The following is an 18,677-nucleotide window of genomic DNA, read 5'->3' as shown; positions in this document are numbered from 1 at the left end:
TTTGAGGGGGTGGGGAATTTTCTCGTCTCTGATTCGCCGATGGAAGCAATTCTGGGCTCTGATTGGCTGAGAGGACCCCGCCCCCTTTTCCACCCCCTTTGTTCAATAATTTTGGGTAGAGCCAATTTTGGATTTTTTATGGAAAGGGTTTTGATTGGCCGGTAGGCGAAATACAGCAATCTTATTGGTAATTCCAAAATTTACTTCCAAAAATTGGTTAAGTCTGATTTTGCCCAACCTTGTTTTTAACACCCTTTTTGAAAAAAAAATATCAATTACCAAATATAAAAAGCCATTCCTGTATGCTTCTTCATCGTTCCCTCCAACAATTGAAGCCACTTCTTCAAATACAATTCCGACCTTTTCCTCCATTCTTGATTTTTCGGATTGAAAATTTCTTCGCTTACTACCGAAGTATGCCCATGCCCTTTTACTCGTTTCCACTCAGCAACAGCAGCGTCGTACGGGTTTCTGATGAGAAACAGGACTCCTTCGGCGGCGGGGAAAATTTGCTTGTTGAGAATATGCGATTTTTGGAAAAGGGTTTCTCCATCTTTCGGTTCGGTGAATTCGCCCAAGAAACCGCCGTTTTTCAGCGATTTATCCTTAATTTATTCATTGCCTTTGTCGGGAAATCATTCAACTTACGGTATAGATGCTTCCTGTATAAATGCCAGTTACATCTTCGAGCAACAGTCTCGTCCAGCTAGAAAAAATATGTTTGGCCTTTTCAAAAATTCGAAAGCGCCGCCCTTCTTGTCAAATATTCTCTTTTCGACAAAATTCAGAAGCGCTAGAACCGCACTTTTTAGACAACAAAATTCACGGCGGAATGTAATTTTACGGTCAACGATTATCAACTTACGTGTTCCCGCTGCCGGGAAAAGAAATAAACGGGAAGACGCCGAATTCGCCCTTTTTTCCGAGACGAACATCTCGATCGCAGTTTTCTGCTTTTTCTTCTTTCTTGTTTTCTTCTGATTTCGGTTCTGTTTTTAACGTGAGCTTTTCTTCTATCTCTTGCTCCTCTTTTTCTGGCTCTTGGTCGAATCGGACTTGATAATAGGATGAGGGAATCTTGAGGTGACGTACTTTGGGGGGGGGGCATTTTAATCCCATTAGCAAAATGATAGTGATGCTAGCTGAGGAGAAAGACTCAAAAATAAAGGGTGTCTAAAATGGAAAAGGATAATTTTTGAATAAAAAATCTAGGAGTTAACCCAAATTCGACAGTTTTGACCAAAAATTTTGACCAATTTTAGACCAATCAGATGTTTACTTTCAATTCGTACGCCAATCAGATTTTTGTTCAAGTAATCATTAAATTCGGCATATTTGAAGCCCAGAAAAATGTTAGCCTAACCCTAACCCTAACTGTAACCTTTGCCTTTACCCTTTGACCAAAATCCCTGATCAAAATCCTTGCTTTTGAAGCTCTCATCCCTTTTCCTGTCGCCTGATTATAACTGTTTTCTTCATAACCAAAGTTTTCATCAAAACTTCTCTTCAGCTTTAAATTCTCTTTGATAATATAACTCACTGAAAGTGAAAATACTAAAATCAACAAATATTTCCATTTCGATAAATTTAAAAGTTGATCATCGTTCATTTTGGTAAATCGAAAATATTTAATCGAAACTAAGCCCGGCGGAGAATAATGAAGCCGCAGGGCATTTCGCCCAGCTAGAAATGGTTCTCGCGAGAAAATGGTAAAGTTGTAAAATAATTGATCAATCATTATTTTTCTTCCAATTCTTGATCTAGCGCCAGAAGGACGATTAGCTGATAATTGACTAAATTTCCAAACATTGTCCCAAATAAAATCGATGTCTAGCCGCGGCAAATGATGAATAAAACCGGAAATGTTTTCTGCTGAACTCTTAACTTTATGTTATAAAATACGAAGAATATTGAATCCATGGACCTAAGATAAAGAGAGAAAATATGACTTTTTGCCCAGCTCCTTTTCTTGATATCAATTTTGGAGCAAGAGAGCTTTTTCACGGCTCTTGTTTTGTGCTTTTTCCAAAAGTGGACTTTTTTACAGGTATTAAAAGATTCTGGTTAAGGAACCCCCGTCAACAATTTTCAAAAAATCTATTTTCGGAATTTCGAAATTTTGACCCCGGAAATGGATTCTTTTGGTCAAAAACGATTTTGAGGCTCCATTTTTTGGGGGTCTATCTCGACTCTAACACCCTCAAAATCGAGTTTGAAAATTAGATTTTTTGACAAAAAATGACGAAAAAGTCGCAATTTTGCTTAAATTTTAGATTTTTATTGGACAAAAAGTGCTCCCAACAAGTTTTTATGATAAATTTAACCTCCAGGCGCACTCAGAAGCCAAAATATGGCTGTTTTTAAATTTTCAATATTTTGAGGAAAATTGTTGGCGGGGTGGTCCTTAACAAAATGTTTTGGTCAAAAAAAGGAAAATCTTAAATCCAATTTTCCCCGAAAAATCGCAAATTTTTTTTTTTAAATTTTCGGCTTTTTAGATATTTTCTTTTTTTTTTACTCAAAATTTAACAGTAAATTTTAGCCTCTGAAAATTGTTCCAAAATCAATGGCACACTTCCCGTCTTCCTCGCTCATGAGAAAAATTGGTTTCTGAAAGCTTCACTCAGCGCGCCGAGAAAAAAAGACCTCGGTCTCGAAAAGCTTTGGCTCGGGTACTCGGATCATGAAGACGAAGGAAACTGGGTCGATCGACACGGAAATGCCCTTGAAATAGACAATTGGGGATCGTGGGAGGGAGAGCCTTTGCCAGACAACGACGTTTTCGAGTCGGAAACGCAGGATTTTCTCGTCGTGAATCTTCAACAACAGCCGACGAAGCTTGACGATGACTTCAAAATACGAGAGCGGTATTCTTTCTGCCAAACTCATCGCGAAGATCCAAAGGCCATTCGCGCTCCTGTTGATTTTCCCCCGAAAATCGGGCGATTTGAGAATTGGGAGAAAATTGAAGAGTTTCGAAGCTCAATGGCGGTTATGAGCGCTGTTTTCTTGAGCTTGGAGTCTTCAGAAGACATCACCAAAATGCTCAAAGTTCAAGAAGCACTAGAAATTCAGCTATCAAACAATAAAGGGGTCGAGATCGAAGAAATCTTCAAAGAAATATCACGAGAAAACGGGACGGACTTTTTGAATCTCATCGCTTTCATTGGTCAAAAATCTGGGGTGGAGGACTCAGATTTGATGAAAGCGATAATGACGAATGAAAACGTCGACCTCGAAGCTTTTTCTGAAGAATTGAAAGAAACTCAGGATGAAAATTTTCATCTGATTCAAAGTGAAAATCAAACTGAAGAAAATTTTGATCCGCATCAAAATCAAATTGAGGAAGAAGCAATTTATCCTCAAGAATCCTCCTTCGAGATCATCGCTGGTTGTAGAACCCCCTTTGTCCCAATCTCTGACTCCTCCTGTGGGCATATTCTTCCCGCAGACAACAAAGAAAATGTAGAAAACACCTGTTCAAAACTTCATAATTCAACTTTGCCGATGCCGACAACTTTTGAAGAAAACTACGCTTTGAGTAGTTTCATGCCCGTGAACAACAATACTGGTTTCAATGAAAAATTTTGGCTAGGAGTTCATCTTGATGATGGAAAATGGAGAAGGATGGATGGAAAATCGATTCAGTTCTTGCTCTGGGCGGCGATGCCAGATTTCGACGAGGAGAAAAGATGTGTTTCAGTGGTAAGGGCTTTACCTTAGATGAAATTTTGCAATCCAGAAAGTCTAAATTTTAAAGTCTAAAAACTCGCCTTTCAGAATAATGATTCACTTCCTCTTTGGGCGCCGGAGAATTGTTCAAATTTGATCATGGGGCTTTGCATTCTTCCACGCGAAAATTCAACAATTCTAGAGCCAACGATTTCTTCTCAAATCATAAATTATGATGTGAGCAAACATCCTTCAATCGAAATCAGTTTCAAGATCGACGCTGATATCAATTTTAATTTCAACCTCAATGAAAAAAATATTGAAAGTTCTTCAAGCTCAACTAGCACTAAAATTTCTTCAGCAATTCTTCTTCTGTTCATTTTTTTTATAATGTGTGAATAAACAATTAGACATGTTTATACTAAGCCTTGATTTTGAACCGTTTTGAAGGAAAACCGCATTTTGTGGGCTGCGAGAAAATTTTGATTTATCAAAACTTGACCGTTTCTATCGGGGTTATTTGTGGCTCCCCCTCTTCCCGATAGAAACTTCAATTATGATAAAAACTCTTGATGGAACTTTCAACTTGGAAGTATATCACCGGCTTTACATTCGATATCATATCGAAACACGGTTCGTTAAAGGATGAATGATTAATTGAGCATTGATGCTCTTTGAAGATCATACTATCTGCTATTCTAAAATCCCACTTGAGCCTCAGATGATTGACCAATTGCTACATTATCTCCGGTGCTCTGCCGGCATAATTATTTTGGGTGGGCATAATCGTGTGCTTCTTTATTACATCAACCAATCATTGTTGTCAATCAAAAACAAATAATCAGGAATCATTATTATTATTATCATTATCATTATTATCATTATTGAATATTTTAGCCATTGCGGCCATTCTAGTCACTTGAGGCCATTTTCATTAAAGCATTTAACGGGACACCGTCGACTCGCCGAGATTTTAGCCTGACCCTCGACACGCCGGGAAATAATACATTACTCAACACTAGCCCTAAACCCTACCCTTAAATCCAAACTTTAAGCCCTAATTAACCTTTTCTGGGGAAAATATTTGAGAAGAAATGATCAGCTTTTGCAAGAAGTGATGTCAAAACATACAGGAAGGGCTTTTATTTCAGAAATTAGAAAAAGAAAATTTATTTTTCGACGGAAAATTTCTTGAGCCAAGAAAACAGAAGGGCGGAGATCCCTATCCACGTGTTTAAGTATCAAACATTGGAAAATTGATTTTTATTATTTTCTGAGAATGATCGAATACGCCTGTGGGAGAAGATACCAAGTTTCTTTCTTCATATTTTTGATCTGCTCGCTCGCCAGAGTCATAAACTCGCCCTTGTCTCCGTGATACTCATATTTTTTGTAGCGGTCGTAGCAATCTGTCATCACGTAGTAATCGGTGTAGAATGGCCTGTCCTGAGGAATTTCGATTTTAGTGCCAGAATGCCCAATGAGAGTGTTTTGGAGAATTAATTTTGAGTTTTCGATTCGGTCGAGCACCATTTGGTGGAAAAACACTTCTCCGTCGGGACTCAGGTAGGAACCAGTGACGGTAAGGGGACGCGTGAAATTTGAGAAGTTGTGATGGAGGAGCACTGAAACTTTGTATTTTTTAGACTTTTTTTGAATTTTTTACCTTTTTCAAACTCAAACTTTCCACCATCATAAGTTATCATTTCCCATCCACTTTTATTCAAATAAGTTTCAAATTTCAATCTTTTTAGAAGCAACGCAATTTCGTTCGTTTGAAAATCTTGTTCTTCAAACTTCGGATTGAGGTTGAGTCCAGCCAAACTGCGCGGATAAATCACCATCGTCAGGATTGTGAAGATTTTTTCAAAAGAATACGCACCTTCCATTTTCCAATCATCAACTCTTAAATCATTTTTGATGGCCCATCTCAAAAGAGTAGTGACTGAAATAGGGACACAAAGATTGCTTTCTTTTTGGTTCAAAACATTCTTCGTCACGTTTTTGAAGTCGAAATTGATTTGTTTTGTCATTTTCTGTTTGAGATTGGCCATCGCAGAGGACTTTGTCAAGTTTCGATCGTTCAGGCAAAAATGGGAAGGCGCGTTTTTTAGCGAAATCATTTTTGATAAGCTTTTGATTTCATCGTTTGTTGGAGTTTCTTTTGATAGCCACGCCGCATTGAATTTCTGAAAATTTTCAAATGTCAAGAAAACAACAAATTGAACAAACCTTTAACTCGTCTCTGATGAGTTCGTCTTCTCAGTTATAAATCTTTTTGAATCTAATTCTTCTTTATTATAAAACTTTTTCAATATAATCTTTTTCATTATAATACTTTTTGGTTATAAACTTTTTTGTTATAATACTTTTTGGTTATAAACTTCTGTGTTATAATACTTTTTCTGTCGAAATTTGTTATAACGAAAAAGTATTATAATCAAAAAGTATTATAATCAAAAATTTCAAAATTTCAAAAATTCGAAAATTCAAAATTTCTAAAATTTCAAAATTTCAAAAATTCAAAAATTCAAAATTTCTAAAATTCAAAATTTCTATTTCTTTAGAAATTGTGAGACGTGGTTATTTTGGAAGCTAGGGGTGGGGCGGGGGAATTTTTACAAGGGCTAGTTACGAGTTTACCCGGTGCATAATTGATGATTTTCAAAAAATTATACTTTTTTACTCATGATATATTTTCTACTCATAATTGACTTGTGGTTTATATGAGGATTTAAAAAAAATGCTTTTACTCGTTTTAATGGAACATTTATCTTGATTTCATTTTGTGTTTGGCAGAAGACTGATGATTGTCTTGATAAATGTTCGGCAAGTGCATTCAAACGCGGCCCGGGGAACTTGTCCTCCCAGCGATTGTACCTTCATAAGTTCACGATGCTCACGCATCATACTCGCTACCATCAAGGGTCGGGATTGTCTGCTCTTCTGGCTCTGTCCTTTTCACAAGTATTGTGACCCTCCCTTACTGCTTCTTCAAGCCCGGCGCTGGCCTGTATAAAAAGCGCTACTATCTCAAAAACTCTCTTCTCGCGGCGCATCACAACTGTAAACATCTAAAAATTAGATCGATCTGTAACAATTTCGAGTTTGGATTAGACTCGACTTCTTCCATTTTGTGACCCGGATCAAGGGCGACCGATAGTTCCAGTGGCATTTCGAGCCCTCTTGCCAAATACTTTCATAAGAGGAACATGATCGGCCACCAAAATTTCAATCATCACGGGCGAGAAATAGTCGGATAGGGATTGACTTGAACTTTGTTTTATTTTGTGATCCTCCAAAGTGGGTTTTGCTAAACAACGCTCAGCAAAAGTAAAAAGTTCTCTTTTAAAAAAGGGAACTTTTTAATTTACCACGACAGAAATCATTTTCGAAAAGATCAAAAGATTCTTCGTAAATTGGCAGGAACGGGTTTTTTGATTGGTTTAATTTTTTGTATCTTGTGATCCTTTGAAGTGGCTACGATCAGACAAAAAAGATGATCAGCCAGAACAAGTTCCATTGCCACAAATGGATGTTTATGAAACACCACAACAGAAATCACCTCCCGAAAGTCTCAGAAACGGATTTTATGTGTTTTGTGACCCTAGATCAGGTATCTAATTTTTTTCGCGAAAATCGCAATTTGCGAATATTTTGCGATTGCGATGCGAGATTTCGCAGAAAATTCGCAATCGCAAGAACTTTTCTGACCGAATCGCAATCGCATCACAATCGCAGCTCAGTTTTCGTCAAGATTTCGCAAAATGCGATTTTTTTGCGAATTTCGGTCTTGTCAAATTGCTCCCACGATGTTCTGACCTGAGTTTTGTTTGATTCAGAGCCTTTTTTCTGTGTTTTGAAGGCTGAATTAAAAGCCTGAGTTCGAAAAATAGTCTTAAATCCTTTTAAAGTGATTTTTTCACTAAAATTTCAGAAATCGCGACAAAATCGCAATTCGCGAAAAATTCGCAATTAGCGAAAAAATCGCAATCGCATCGCAATTTCCTGAATATTTTGCGTCGCAATTGATTTTCGGGAAAAATTTAGATCCCTGCCCTAGATAAGAGGATATAGAGCAGACAATGCAGCTGCAATGACGCTTAAAAAATCGACAATGCTCGGTCAACACCAGGCCAACCACCGATTTATACCCGGCAGGGCAACTGTGGCGAAGCCCAAATTCGTTTTGGGATTTTTAAGAAAGAACGCATAACTCATTGTGACTCTGAATCAGAGGATACCGTGCTGATAAAATTTCAAAATTCATGTTTCGAAAAGCGACAATGCTTGCCCACAACGAGTCTCATCACCGACTTGTTCCCGGGAGGGGTGTAGGGCGGCCCCGCTCGAACTTCGTTTTGGGATCGCAGTTTTTCTTTTTAGGTTCTTTCGGCCTTCTTGTGTTGTACTAGAAGTTGTCTCCAACGTTTTTATTGTGACTCGGAAGTAGAGGCTATAGAACTGACAGCAGTTCCATGTTGATCAAAAAGTCTTATATGCTCAGCCACCACAAATGTAACCACCGATCTGTGTGTTCAAAATTTCAAAAATTCAAAATTTCAAAAATTCAAAAATTCAAAATTTCAAAAATTCAAAAATTCAAAATTTCAAAAATTCAAAATTTCAAAAATTCAAAAATTTCTAATAAATTATACTATTTTTCTTTATTCTTATATGGCACGCGGAGCGTGCCCATCCTTTTTCTTTAGAAAATGTGAGACGTGGTTATTTTGGAAGCTAGGGGTGGGGCGGGGGAATTTTTACAGGGGCTAGTTACGAGTTTACCCGGTGCATGTTTGACGATTTTCAGAAAATTATACTTTTTTACTCATGGTCTCTTTTCTACTCATATTTAACCCTAACTGATCTCTGCGTGCGATAAAGATCCCGAAAAAGTAGCCTATCTTTATTGCTCAAAATAGTTTTAGAAAGTCCGAACCTGGTAAACGCCTTTCCCGCGCAAATCACTGGTACCATGAAGTTGAGCAGTAAAGGGAGATAGGAGAATCTGCCCATGTCTGAAGACATGTGGCGGGAGATATTGGCCCGGGACATGGGCATTTCTGAGCGCGCCTAATTTTGGAAGAAGCCGCGCAAACCCTTGTCGGCTCTCTCATTGGCTCAGACCCGTTTACTTTCCAGATTCTGTTCTTCAGAATCTCGAGATTCTTCTAAACCGCCAAGCAAGTGGTTAAGAAATTTTCTAGACTTCCCCGACAGTGATTTGCGCGGGATACGGGGAAGGGGGCCCAGGGGCTTTCTCCCACAAGAGCTAAACTTCATGGTAGTTTATGAGTCGACGGGGAACTTTAGAGGATCACAATGAATCAAAAATTCATCCCTTTGCTTTTTTCCTTGTATTTTGCGATGAGCAATGTGATGCGAAGACATGTGCAGTTTTTGGTTATTTTGGATTTCGCTCTTACGTCAACGCCGCTTTTGAGAGTCACAATAACCTTCAATCCCTTTTTCAAAATGGCCATGTTTTTGTGATGCTGCAAAAATTGTTTTTTGTTGTAAATTGCTCTGTTTCGGAAATGCAGTCCGCTAAGAATGGATCACAATCAACCTCTTAATTGTAAAAAAGAAAACTCGGGTGCGCGTCGATCGCTACGGTTCCGGGGTTTTGCGTCGATCCCTACGATGCGTTGATCGCTACGGTTGCGTCGATCCCTACGGTTAAAAATGACTCATGACTAGGAAGGAAAGATAGGGTCTGAAACTTGTCTGCACGCGAACAAAAAAATACTTTTCAAAGACATGCAGCATTTCACATGCTTATGTGAATAGTTTATTGAATTTTCTTCAAATTCTATCGGTTTTTCGTCGAATGGATGGTAGGCACTTTATCATTTCGGGAAATATTTTGCTAAAGTTTGTCATTTTCTGGCAAAAAACCAAAAAAGGCAAAAATAAATTTAGCAAAAATCAATTCTTTAAAATCACCCCTCATCAAAGAGCAAACAAAGTAAAAACAGACGATCACTCAACAAAGAAAATCCGTAACCCATTAGATATTTTATGAAAAGTTGCAGACCCTATCGTTCCTTCCTAGGCATGAGTCATTTTTAACCGTAGGGATCGACGCAAAACCACGAAACCGTAGCGATCGAAGCGCACCCAGAAAAATCAACCCCGGCTTTACTCTTTTTTGGCAAATGATGGATGGTATGATGTCCGACAAAAGATTTTTTGTGGATATAATAGCCATATTTTTTCTCACTTTCAATCGAGATTTGTTTATTGAGGCAAATCTCTTTTTTAGAAATGCCACTATCAAATGGGTCACAATCAAGCCTAAACTAAAATAAAATCCCATTCCCTACTAGTATTTTTCGACAAATGATGAGTTTTGTGGTGTCGATTCAAGCTCCCCTTATGAATAAATCGGCAAGCAGATTGACTTTCAGAGTCACGAAACATCTCGCAAAAATTTCACAGATACAATCCCCGGCTGATTTATGATCATTCCTGTGATGGGTGACCATGGTTATTTTGTGAAAGTTGAGTTTGAAAAAAGAAATTCTTGTTATGAAGGTTTTCATAACCACCCGCATAGCCACTAATTGGGGTCACAATCGAGATTAATCGAAATCAGGAGACAGTGATGATATGAAGATGGGAATGATGTGAGTAGGAAAATGGAGTTATTCAAGTCTAAGATTCAAACCCACTCTAGCATATGCGATACTTTGGACTTCATCATATTCGTTCCATGGTTATGAAAATGGTGCGAATTGAAATTGTGCTTGTGAATGTCTTTTCCGCTCGGTCTCATTTTGCTTTCGAAAGGGTACACAAAAATATCTCATTATAAAAGCCCAAGAACCTTTTTCCAATTTTGAAAAATGATTCCATTTATGATGCGGTCTCATAGTAGACGTATGAATTAGTCTGCCTTTTGGTCTCATTCCACTTTGAAAAAGGGCAACAATATAAAAGAAAGAATAATTCTTTACATCCCGCTCTAATCTAGCAAACATTTCGGAGTTGATAATATTCGTTCCGTGGTTAGGGTTAGGGTTAGGGTTAGGGTTCAAGTGCGAATTGAAATTGCGCTTGTGAACTTCCATGTTACTTTTATCAGCTTTATATTGACCTTTTGGTCTCATTCTGCTTTGAAAAAGAGTCACAATAGTTAAATCCCTTGTAAAAACCCGAAAGCCTGACTTAGTTGTCGATGCGACAATGTCGCATGATTGTAACCGTGATGCTTCAACATAGTGCATTTATGAATCGAATTGATTCCCCTGAAACCACGCTGGAAGCCTCTACGAATGATCACAATATCACGCTTTCCTGTTTGAGCTCTCGCTGATTTTTGGGAGGTATGATTAGCTTCATGGTGCCTTAGCATTGTTGTCTTGTGAATCGAAGATCTAATGTAGGGACTGTCCTGGGTCACATCATGAAAAACCGCTTTCTTTAGAAAATCCTAAACCCCAAAAAGCCAGAAAAGAATTTTCTGCTTGTGGATGAAAATTTTCGACGATTTCGATCGAAGGTCGATCGAACAGCCGCTACGAAAGGGTCACTCGTCATTAATCCCTTACTGGTGGCGAATAGAAATAATCGTGATTAATTCTATGTTGCCGAAGCATGGTTTTCTTGTGCAACAAGAATTTGAAAACGCCGTTTTCCATGCCTCGATAACCGCTTTTTCAAGAGTCACAAAAAAAAAGTTTTCTTATTGGAAAAAATAAAAAAGTGAAATCCGAAACTGTCGGCGTCGATTGCATTCCGCAAATGCTTTAACCCCTTTTGACCCCAATTTTCAACCCAAAACCCCAAACAAACATCACCAGTAGAATCAGCAGCTCATAAGCTTTCGATTGGTGGGTCGATATCACAATTTGGCCGAAATCGAGTTTACGAGGTCTCAGCCTGGTCTGAATTTGGATTAGGGTTAGCTAGGGTTACGGCAAGCATTTTCCGCGCAAATGTTTTTTCGCGCAAATATTCAGCAAGTGTTCAAACCCCTTTTTGACCCCGAATTTCAACCCCATACCCCAAACAAACATCACCACTAGAATCAACAGCTCATGAGCTTTCGATTGGTGGGTCGATATCACAATTTGGCCGAAATCGAGTTTTCGAGGTCTCAGCCTGGTCTGATTTTTGATTAGGGTTAGCTAGGGTTGCATCCAGCATTTTCCGCGCAAATGTTCTTTCGCGCAAATTTTCCGCAGGTGTTCAAACCCCTTTTCAACCCCAATTTTCTACCCCAAACCCCAAACGAACATCACCACTAGAATCAGCAGCTCATGAGCTTTCGATTGGTGGGTCGATATCACAATTTGGCCGAAATCGAATTTTCGAGGTCTCAACCTGGTCTGAATTTGGATTAGGGTTAGCTAGGGTTACGGCCAGCATTTTCCGCGCAAATGTTCTTTCGCGCAAATTTTCCGCAGGTGTTCAAACCCCATTTTAACCCCAATCTTCTACCCCAAACCCCAAACGAATATCACCACTAGAATCACCAGCTCATGAGCTTTCGATTGGTGGGTCGATATCACAATTTGGCCGAAATCGAATTTTCGAGGTCTCAACCTGGTCTGAATTTGGATTAGGGTTAGCTAGGGTTACGGCCAGCATTTTCCGCGCAAATGTTCTTTCGCGCAAATTTTCCGCAAACCCCAAACGAATATCACCACTAGAATCAGCAGCTCATGAGCTTTCGATTGGTGGGTCGATATCACAATTTGGCCGAAATCGAATTTTCCAGGTCTCAACCTGGTCTGAATTTGGATTAGGGTTAGCTAGGGTTACGGCCAGCATTTTCCGCGCAAATGTTCTTTCGCGCAAATTTTCCGCAGGTGTTCAAACCCCATTTTAACCCCAATCTTCTACCCTAAACCCCAAACGAACATCACCACTAGAATCAGCAGCTTCTTCCCGAGTTTAAACCATCGCGCTTGAATGCTGTGGATATGAGCGCGCGAGTATTTTTTGTCGGCCTGATAGGGCTGCGCGATCGAAATTCATCGCCCCATTACCGAGAGAGCGAGTTTTTGCCATCGTGCCTAAACGCTAAGCATTTGAGCGCGCGATTGGAATTTTAGCTCCTGCGCGATAACTCAAATCGCGCCTGAAAAGTGGGCGATCGTCCAGACGACAAAATCTCGGATCCCTGTTTTTTGGGATGTTTATCGCACGCAGAGATTAGTTTGTTATATTGTGACCCTTTTAGCGCCAGAATAACCGTGGCTTAAATATGAGTAGAAAAAGACCATGAGTAAAAAGTTTAATTTTCTGAAAATCATCAAACATGCACCGGGTAAACTCGTAACTAGCCCCTGTAAAAATGAATGAAACTGCTGTCAGTTCTATAGCCTCTACTTCCGGGTCACAATAAAAACGTTGGAGACAACTTCTAGTACAACACAAAACAAGTCTGAAGGCCGAAAGAACCTAAAAAGAAAAACTGCGATCCCAAAACGAAGTTCGAACGGGGCCGCCCTACACCCCTCCCGGGAACAAGTCGGTGATGAGACTCGTGGTGGGCAAGCATTGTCGCTTTTCGAAACATGAATTTTGAAATTTTATCAGCTCGGTATCCTCTGATTCCGGGTCACAATAAATTAAACGTTCTTTCTAAAAATCCCAAAACGAATTTGGGCTTCGCCACAGTATCCCTGCCGGGTATAAATCGGTGGTTGGCCTGGTGGTGACCGAGCATTGTCGATTTTCAAGCGTCATTGCAGCTACATTGTCTGCTCTATATCCTCTTATCTAGGGCCACAAAACACATAAAATCCGTTTCTGAGACTTTCGGGAGGTGATTTCTGTTGTGGTGTTTCATAAACATCCATTTGTGGCAATGGAACTTGTTCTGGCTGATCATCTTTTTGTCTGATCGTAGCCACTTCAAAGGATCACAAGATACAAAAATTAAACCAATCAAAAACCCGTTCCTGCCAATTTACGAAGAATCTTTTGATCTTTTCGAAAATGATTTCTGTCGTGGTAAATTAAAAAGTTCCCTTTTTAAAAGAGAACTTTTACTTTTGCTGAGCGTTGTTTAGCAAAACCCACTTTGGAGGATCACAAAATAAAACAAAGTTCAAGTCAATCCCTATCCGACTATTTCTCGCCCGTGATGATTGAAATTTTGGTGGCCGATCATGTTCCTCTTATGAAAGTATTTGGCAAGAGGGCTCGAAATGCCACTGGAACTATCGGTCGCCCTTGATCCGGGTCACAAAATGGAAGAAGTCGAGTCTAATCCAAACTCGAAATTGTTACAGATCGATCTAATTTTTAGATGTTTACAGTTGTGATGCGCCGCGAGAAGAGAGTTTTTGAGATAGTAGCGCTTTTTATACAGGCCAGCGCCGGGCTTGAAGAAGCAGTAAGGGAGGGTCACAATACTTGTGAAAAGGACAGAGCCAGAAGAGCAGACAATCCCGACCCTTGATGGTAGCGAGTATGATGCGTGAGCATCGTGAACTTATGAAGGTACAATCGCTGGGAGGACAAGTTCCCCGGGCCGCGTTTGAATGCACTTGCCGAACATTTATCAAGACAATCATCAGTCTTCTGCCAGAGACAAAGTGAAATCAAGATAAATGTTCCATTATAAAGATTAAAAGCATTTTTTTAAAACCTCATATAATCCGCAAGTCAATTATGAGTAGAAAATATACCATGAGTGAAAAAGTATAATTTTTTGAAAATCATCAATTATGCACCGGGTAAACTCGTAACTTGCCCTTGTAAAAATTCCCCCGCCCCACCCCTAGCTTCCAAAATAACCACGTCTCACATTCTATAAAGAAAAAGGATGGGCACGCTCCGCGTGCCATAAAAGAATAAAGAAAAATAGTATTATTTATTAGAAATTTTGAATTTTTGAATTTTAGAAATTTTGAATTTTAGAAATTTTGAATTTTTGAATTTTAGAAATTTTGAATTTTTGAATTTTAGAAATTTTGAAATTTTGAATTTTCGAATTTTTGAAATTTTGAATTTTTTAAAAATTGGTAATTTTTGAGATCGAATACTTCTCAGTTATAACTTTTTTGTTATAACACGTTATATTAAAAAAGTTTATAACCAAAAAGTTTTATATTAAAAAAGATTATAACCAAAAAGTTTTATATTAAAAAAGATTATAACGAAAAAGTTTTATATTAAAAAAGATTATAACTGAGAAGATTTATAACTGAGAAGACGAACTCTCTCTGATCTTTTTCCGCTCCTCTTCTTCGATGGGATTAAAAAGAAGACTCCAGGCAGACTTCCAGTCGCAGAGAATCAAAATATGAAGCGGCGATCCTTCTCCTCCAGTTTGACGACAAAGTTCATAACTTCCCGAAAAAGCAGCAGAACCAGCATCTTAAAAATCACGGAGAATTATTTCAAATAAACAAATTTAAAACTTACATAAAAATCTGCTGAATCTATATTTGCTTCCTCTCCGCGCGTAGCCCAGTTCGCGGTAGCTCCTTCTTCCAGTCGTTTCTGCCAAAGTTCCGTAATCGATCCATCTTGGTTCTGCATGTTTCAGGAGAACATTTTCGGGCTTCTTGTCGTGATGTTCGATTCCGACGCTCTTCAAATAAGCAAGTCCGTCTTGCACTCCAATTGCTATTTTCTTGCGTTCTTCCAAGTTAAGATCGTCATTTTTCAGTCGGCTTCGAAGATTACAGTCGCATTTTTCCATTATCGTGATCCATCCGAGGCAATCTTCATTTTTTCGTCTTTGCTCGAGTAAACTTCGATGTTGCAATAATTCTTGATGATGTTTGAATGAAAGGGGATCACGGGAACGTCATCTTTTTGTTCGTTTTCGGCGATTGCGTAACCTAAGAATGAAAAAATAGAAAATAAAATGATTAGTAGAGGAAATCACTAATAATTGAGCATTTTTTGGGCTTAGTGGGGTAGGCATATGATACAGTTTTAAAAAGCCCAGAAGCTGGGGATCATTTAAAAACCTAACCTCAAAGGATTTCTTAAACATTTTTCAATGAAAAATCATAGATAAAAAGTCTTTGGGAGGCATTTGTGACACAAATGGTGTACTTTTTATGAAAAAGTACTCATTTTTTGTCGAGTTCCCCAACTTCAAGAGCCTCTAGCTTCTCAGGAACCCCGGGTCTCAGTACTTTTCTTTATCTCAAAATGACCGTCAGAGCCTGGGCTACAATTCTAGCATAGTCGCTGGCTCTAAAAGGCCACTCCAAGCAAATTTCCGAAGTTGGCCAGATTTTGGGTCTTCGGAGGTACCTAAATGCCCTCAGGGTACAAGATAACCCCCTGGTATCAATAGTCAAAATGATCCCCAGCTTCTGGGCTTTCTAAAACTGTATCATATGCGGCATATGATATGCTTACACTACTAAGCCTCAAAAAATGCTCAATTATTAGTGATTTCGCCTAATGATTAGTCTTACCACTTGAAAGATGAATCTCAAATTTCAACTCCTCCTCTTTTCCTACAAATAGCGCCGAGTCAAAAGCCTGCACCCTCACCGCCACCTCGAGTTCATCAAACTTTTCTTCCAAAACAATCGCTTCTCCTCCTTCAGAAATCGATTTGAAAGATCTGTGGAAAATCCATTCTCCAGTTTCTTCTTTCAATTCTGATCGAGCGATTTTTCGAGTTTCCAAACTCGGAGTTTTGTTCAGAATCGTTCTTTGGAATGCAGTAATCGCCCATTTTTCTTTTTCTTCGCCACCACAAAAAACTTTTCCTTCTCCATTTTCAAAAACAACCTCCTCCCAATAAGCATGGAAATAATTTTCAAACTCGGCTCTCTCAACCGATAAAATCAGTCTGTCCAAATCATCTCTACTTGTCGTTCTTTTCAACTTTTTCTTAAAACCCTCCAGCCATTCCTCAACCGCTTCTCTCGTCAATTCTTTTGGATGCGTCGTAAATAGATTCATCCGCAGCTTCTTTTTCTTGAAAATTTTTCTCGAAAATAAAAAAAGGAGATGTTAAAATGGTCTCTCGATTGAAGAGGATAGGAAACCGGCAAAAAAGCGCTCTCGTGACTCTGAAATTACGATTGATTACGAGATCTATTCATTATTTAACAATTCTCATTATTCAACAATTGCCAATTTTCTAATCATTTCTAATCATTTAAGGAGGTAGTCCCTGCTTTTCGCGATTTCGGCACTTTTTGAACAGCGCTCAGGCAAATTTGGGCTGTAGTTGAAGGATAAAAACTATATGGGTAGAAAGGTCAAACCCTGTTATAGAGTTGCCAGTTCACAAAAGATATTTTTCTTGACCACTTTAGGAGCTAGGGTGCCATATTATAACTCAACCCGAGCAAAATCGTCATTTTTGCCTATTTTCGAACACACATAAAATCATGAAAATATTGAAATAAATTTTAACCAAAACTATTTTTAAGAAGCTTATTCCTTCGTCTAGAGTTGCCAAACGAAATTAAAAAACTCTAAAAAGTCATAATGTAAAACCTTTGAGCAAAAGTTGTCTCTCAAAATCTTGAAAAAATAAATTTTTTAAAGAAGATTTATCTTTTATTATCTTTATAACAGACATTTTATTAATTATTTTTATAATTTTAAGGTCATCAAAAATCAAATTAAAGCTAAAATTTTGGATAAAATTGTCAAAAAATTTCAAGTTTTTGAAATTTTTCATCAAAATCACACTTTTCAAGTGCGATTTTGGGGGCTTTTCTCTAACATTTAGAAAAAATGATTATTACGAAATTTGTAGCTCTTCTCACGAGCTTTTAGAATCTGTAAAGAAATTTTGAAGATTCCGGTTTTGTCCAAACCGAGGACTACCTCCTTAAATTAAACCATATTTACTCCGCGTTTAAGTTCTTTCGATTGAAGTTTATTGAATTTTATTGTCTTAATTACAGTGAAAACTCAAAATTTGCCTATTCGAAATTTGGCCCGTTTTGGTCGCAATTGACTGATTTTTGAATCTGAAAAAGACTCAAAAATTGGCCGCTTTTTCAAAAATAAAAAAAAATTGCATCAAAATTGCGCCCAAATTATGCAATTACTGAGCATTTTTAGCTTTTTTAAAGTGTTTTAATTAATTAAAATGACTAAATTTTAATAAAGATGACTTCAAACAAGCAAAAATTTGAAAATAATTCATAAAAAATGTGAAAATCATTCGAAATTTCGAAAATTTGCTTCTTTGAAGGGGACTCTTGGCTATCCGGTAAAAAACTCAAAATTTGGCCGCTTTTTTCTGGAATTTGGATCTAAAACCGGCCAATTTTTGAGTTTTCACTGTAGTTAGTAATGAAGTACTGGTAAACGAGCAGAAATTACAGTTACATGCGTGAATATTCATCAAAGATGTCTTTTTTCATCTCAACTTGGACGGAGAGCCGTGTTTTCTCCACTTGGACGTATCCATTGAAAAACGAGCAGGTCTTGTAGGTTCGTCTGCTTGTATATCGCGTCTCCGTCTGCACCAACATGCAGTCGGACATGAAAGCGCAGAGGTACGTGCAAGACAATGCGCGAGAGCCGGTTTTGTCGAGGTTGAATTTTTGCAAAGACGGAATTCCAGAAAGAAAGCATTGTCCATTGCGGTAAACATCGGGCAAATCGCACTGGGCATCGTACTGTCTTGTCGGGCTAATGAAAATCGAAGCAGATCGGCAGAGACCAACGCAGTCGGCCTTGGATGCAACCGCAATAGGACCGGCCAAATCGACCTCGGAGCCAACCAGCTTCTCGAATCGAGCCATTCGGATCTTTTCAAAGTGCTCGGCCGAAACGAAAGCGAAGATTGTCAAGGCAAAGATGACTTTCATAATTTGAGTTTGCTTGGTTTCTTTTTGATGGATTATTTTACTGTTGCTTACAGCCCTGTTACACTCGGTATATATTGAGGTTATCGTGCATCAATTAGTACGCTCCAGAGCTCTATCTTTAGCGCACTAGAGTTTGCTGTCCTTAATGACTCACGAGACCGTCAATCAAAGAATCAAGAATCAAACAACTACTAATTTCAAATGCTCGAATCTTGACTTTTCGCCCGATTTGAT

The 18,677-nt window shown here is 38.5% G+C and overlaps 3 protein-coding genes across 3 annotated transcripts; all 3 read right to left on the bottom strand.

The window, feature by feature from the left end:
• Positions 1 to 275: 275 nt before the first annotated feature.
• On the bottom strand, positions 276 to 2,889 carry LOC145706122 (uncharacterized). The gene is made up of 4 exons (XM_081783644.1): positions 2,647 to 2,889; positions 866 to 1,077; positions 649 to 706; positions 276 to 605 (listed from the first exon to the last, which is right to left on the bottom strand). The coding sequence occupies exons 1-4, from the start codon at positions 2,887 to 2,889 to the stop codon at positions 276 to 278; spliced, it is 843 nt and encodes a 280-aa protein (XP_081639770.1).
• Positions 2,890 to 4,918: 2,029 nt separating this feature from the next.
• On the bottom strand, positions 4,919 to 5,857 carry LOC145711007 (uncharacterized). Its single transcript, XM_081788721.1, has 2 exons — positions 5,339 to 5,857; positions 4,919 to 5,297 (listed from the first exon to the last, which is right to left on the bottom strand). Exons 1-2 carry the CDS (start codon positions 5,793 to 5,795, stop codon positions 4,939 to 4,941), a joined length of 816 nt encoding a protein of 271 aa, XP_081644847.1. The 5' UTR covers positions 5,796 to 5,857; the 3' UTR covers positions 4,919 to 4,938.
• A 9,008-nt stretch (positions 5,858 to 14,865) lies between these two features.
• LOC145711198 (uncharacterized) lies at positions 14,866 to 16,592 on the bottom strand. Its single transcript, XM_081788931.1, has 3 exons — positions 16,074 to 16,592; positions 15,061 to 15,482; positions 14,866 to 15,012 (listed from the first exon to the last, which is right to left on the bottom strand). Exons 1-2 carry the CDS (start codon positions 16,567 to 16,569, stop codon positions 15,340 to 15,342), a joined length of 639 nt encoding a protein of 212 aa, XP_081645057.1. The 5' UTR covers positions 16,570 to 16,592; the 3' UTR covers positions 14,866 to 15,012; positions 15,061 to 15,339.
• Between the last annotated feature and the right edge of the window lie 2,085 nt (positions 16,593 to 18,677).

Source organism: Oikopleura dioica, chromosome 1 (genome assembly GCF_907165135.1).
Source record: "Oikopleura dioica chromosome 1, OKI2018_I68_1.0, whole genome shotgun sequence".
Lineage (NCBI taxonomy): Eukaryota > Metazoa > Chordata > Appendicularia > Copelata > Oikopleuridae > Oikopleura > Oikopleura dioica.
Note: the sequence above shows the minus strand (reverse complement) of the source record. Positions and strands in the feature narration are given on the sequence as shown.

Excerpts from the sequence above, each read along its gene's own strand:
- LOC145711198 (XM_081788931.1), bottom strand. The coding sequence starts at position 16,569 with ATGAATCTATTTACGACGCATCCAAAAGAATTGACGAGAGAAGCGGTT. Across the intron at positions 15,483-16,073 it reads TGAGATTCATCTTTCAAGTG|GTTACGCAATCGCCGAAAAC; the intron begins GTAAGACTAATC and ends TTTCATTCTTAG.
- LOC145706122 (XM_081783644.1), bottom strand. The coding sequence starts at position 2,889 with ATGAGTTTGGCAGAAAGAATACCGCTCTCGTATTTTGAAGTCATCGTC. Across the intron at positions 707-865 it reads TTTCCCGGCAGCGGGAACAC|CTGGACGAGACTGTTGCTCG; the intron begins GTAAGTTGATAA and ends TATTTTTTCTAG. Across the intron at positions 606-648 it reads ATACAGGAAGCATCTATACC|GATAAATCGCTGAAAAACGG; the intron begins GTAAGTTGAATG and ends GAATAAATTAAG.
- LOC145711007 (XM_081788721.1), bottom strand. The coding sequence starts at position 5,795 with ATGATTTCGCTAAAAAACGCGCCTTCCCATTTTTGCCTGAACGATCGA. Across the intron at positions 5,298-5,338 it reads AAAGTTTGAGTTTGAAAAAG|TGCTCCTCCATCACAACTTC; the intron begins GTAAAAAATTCA and ends ACAAAGTTTCAG.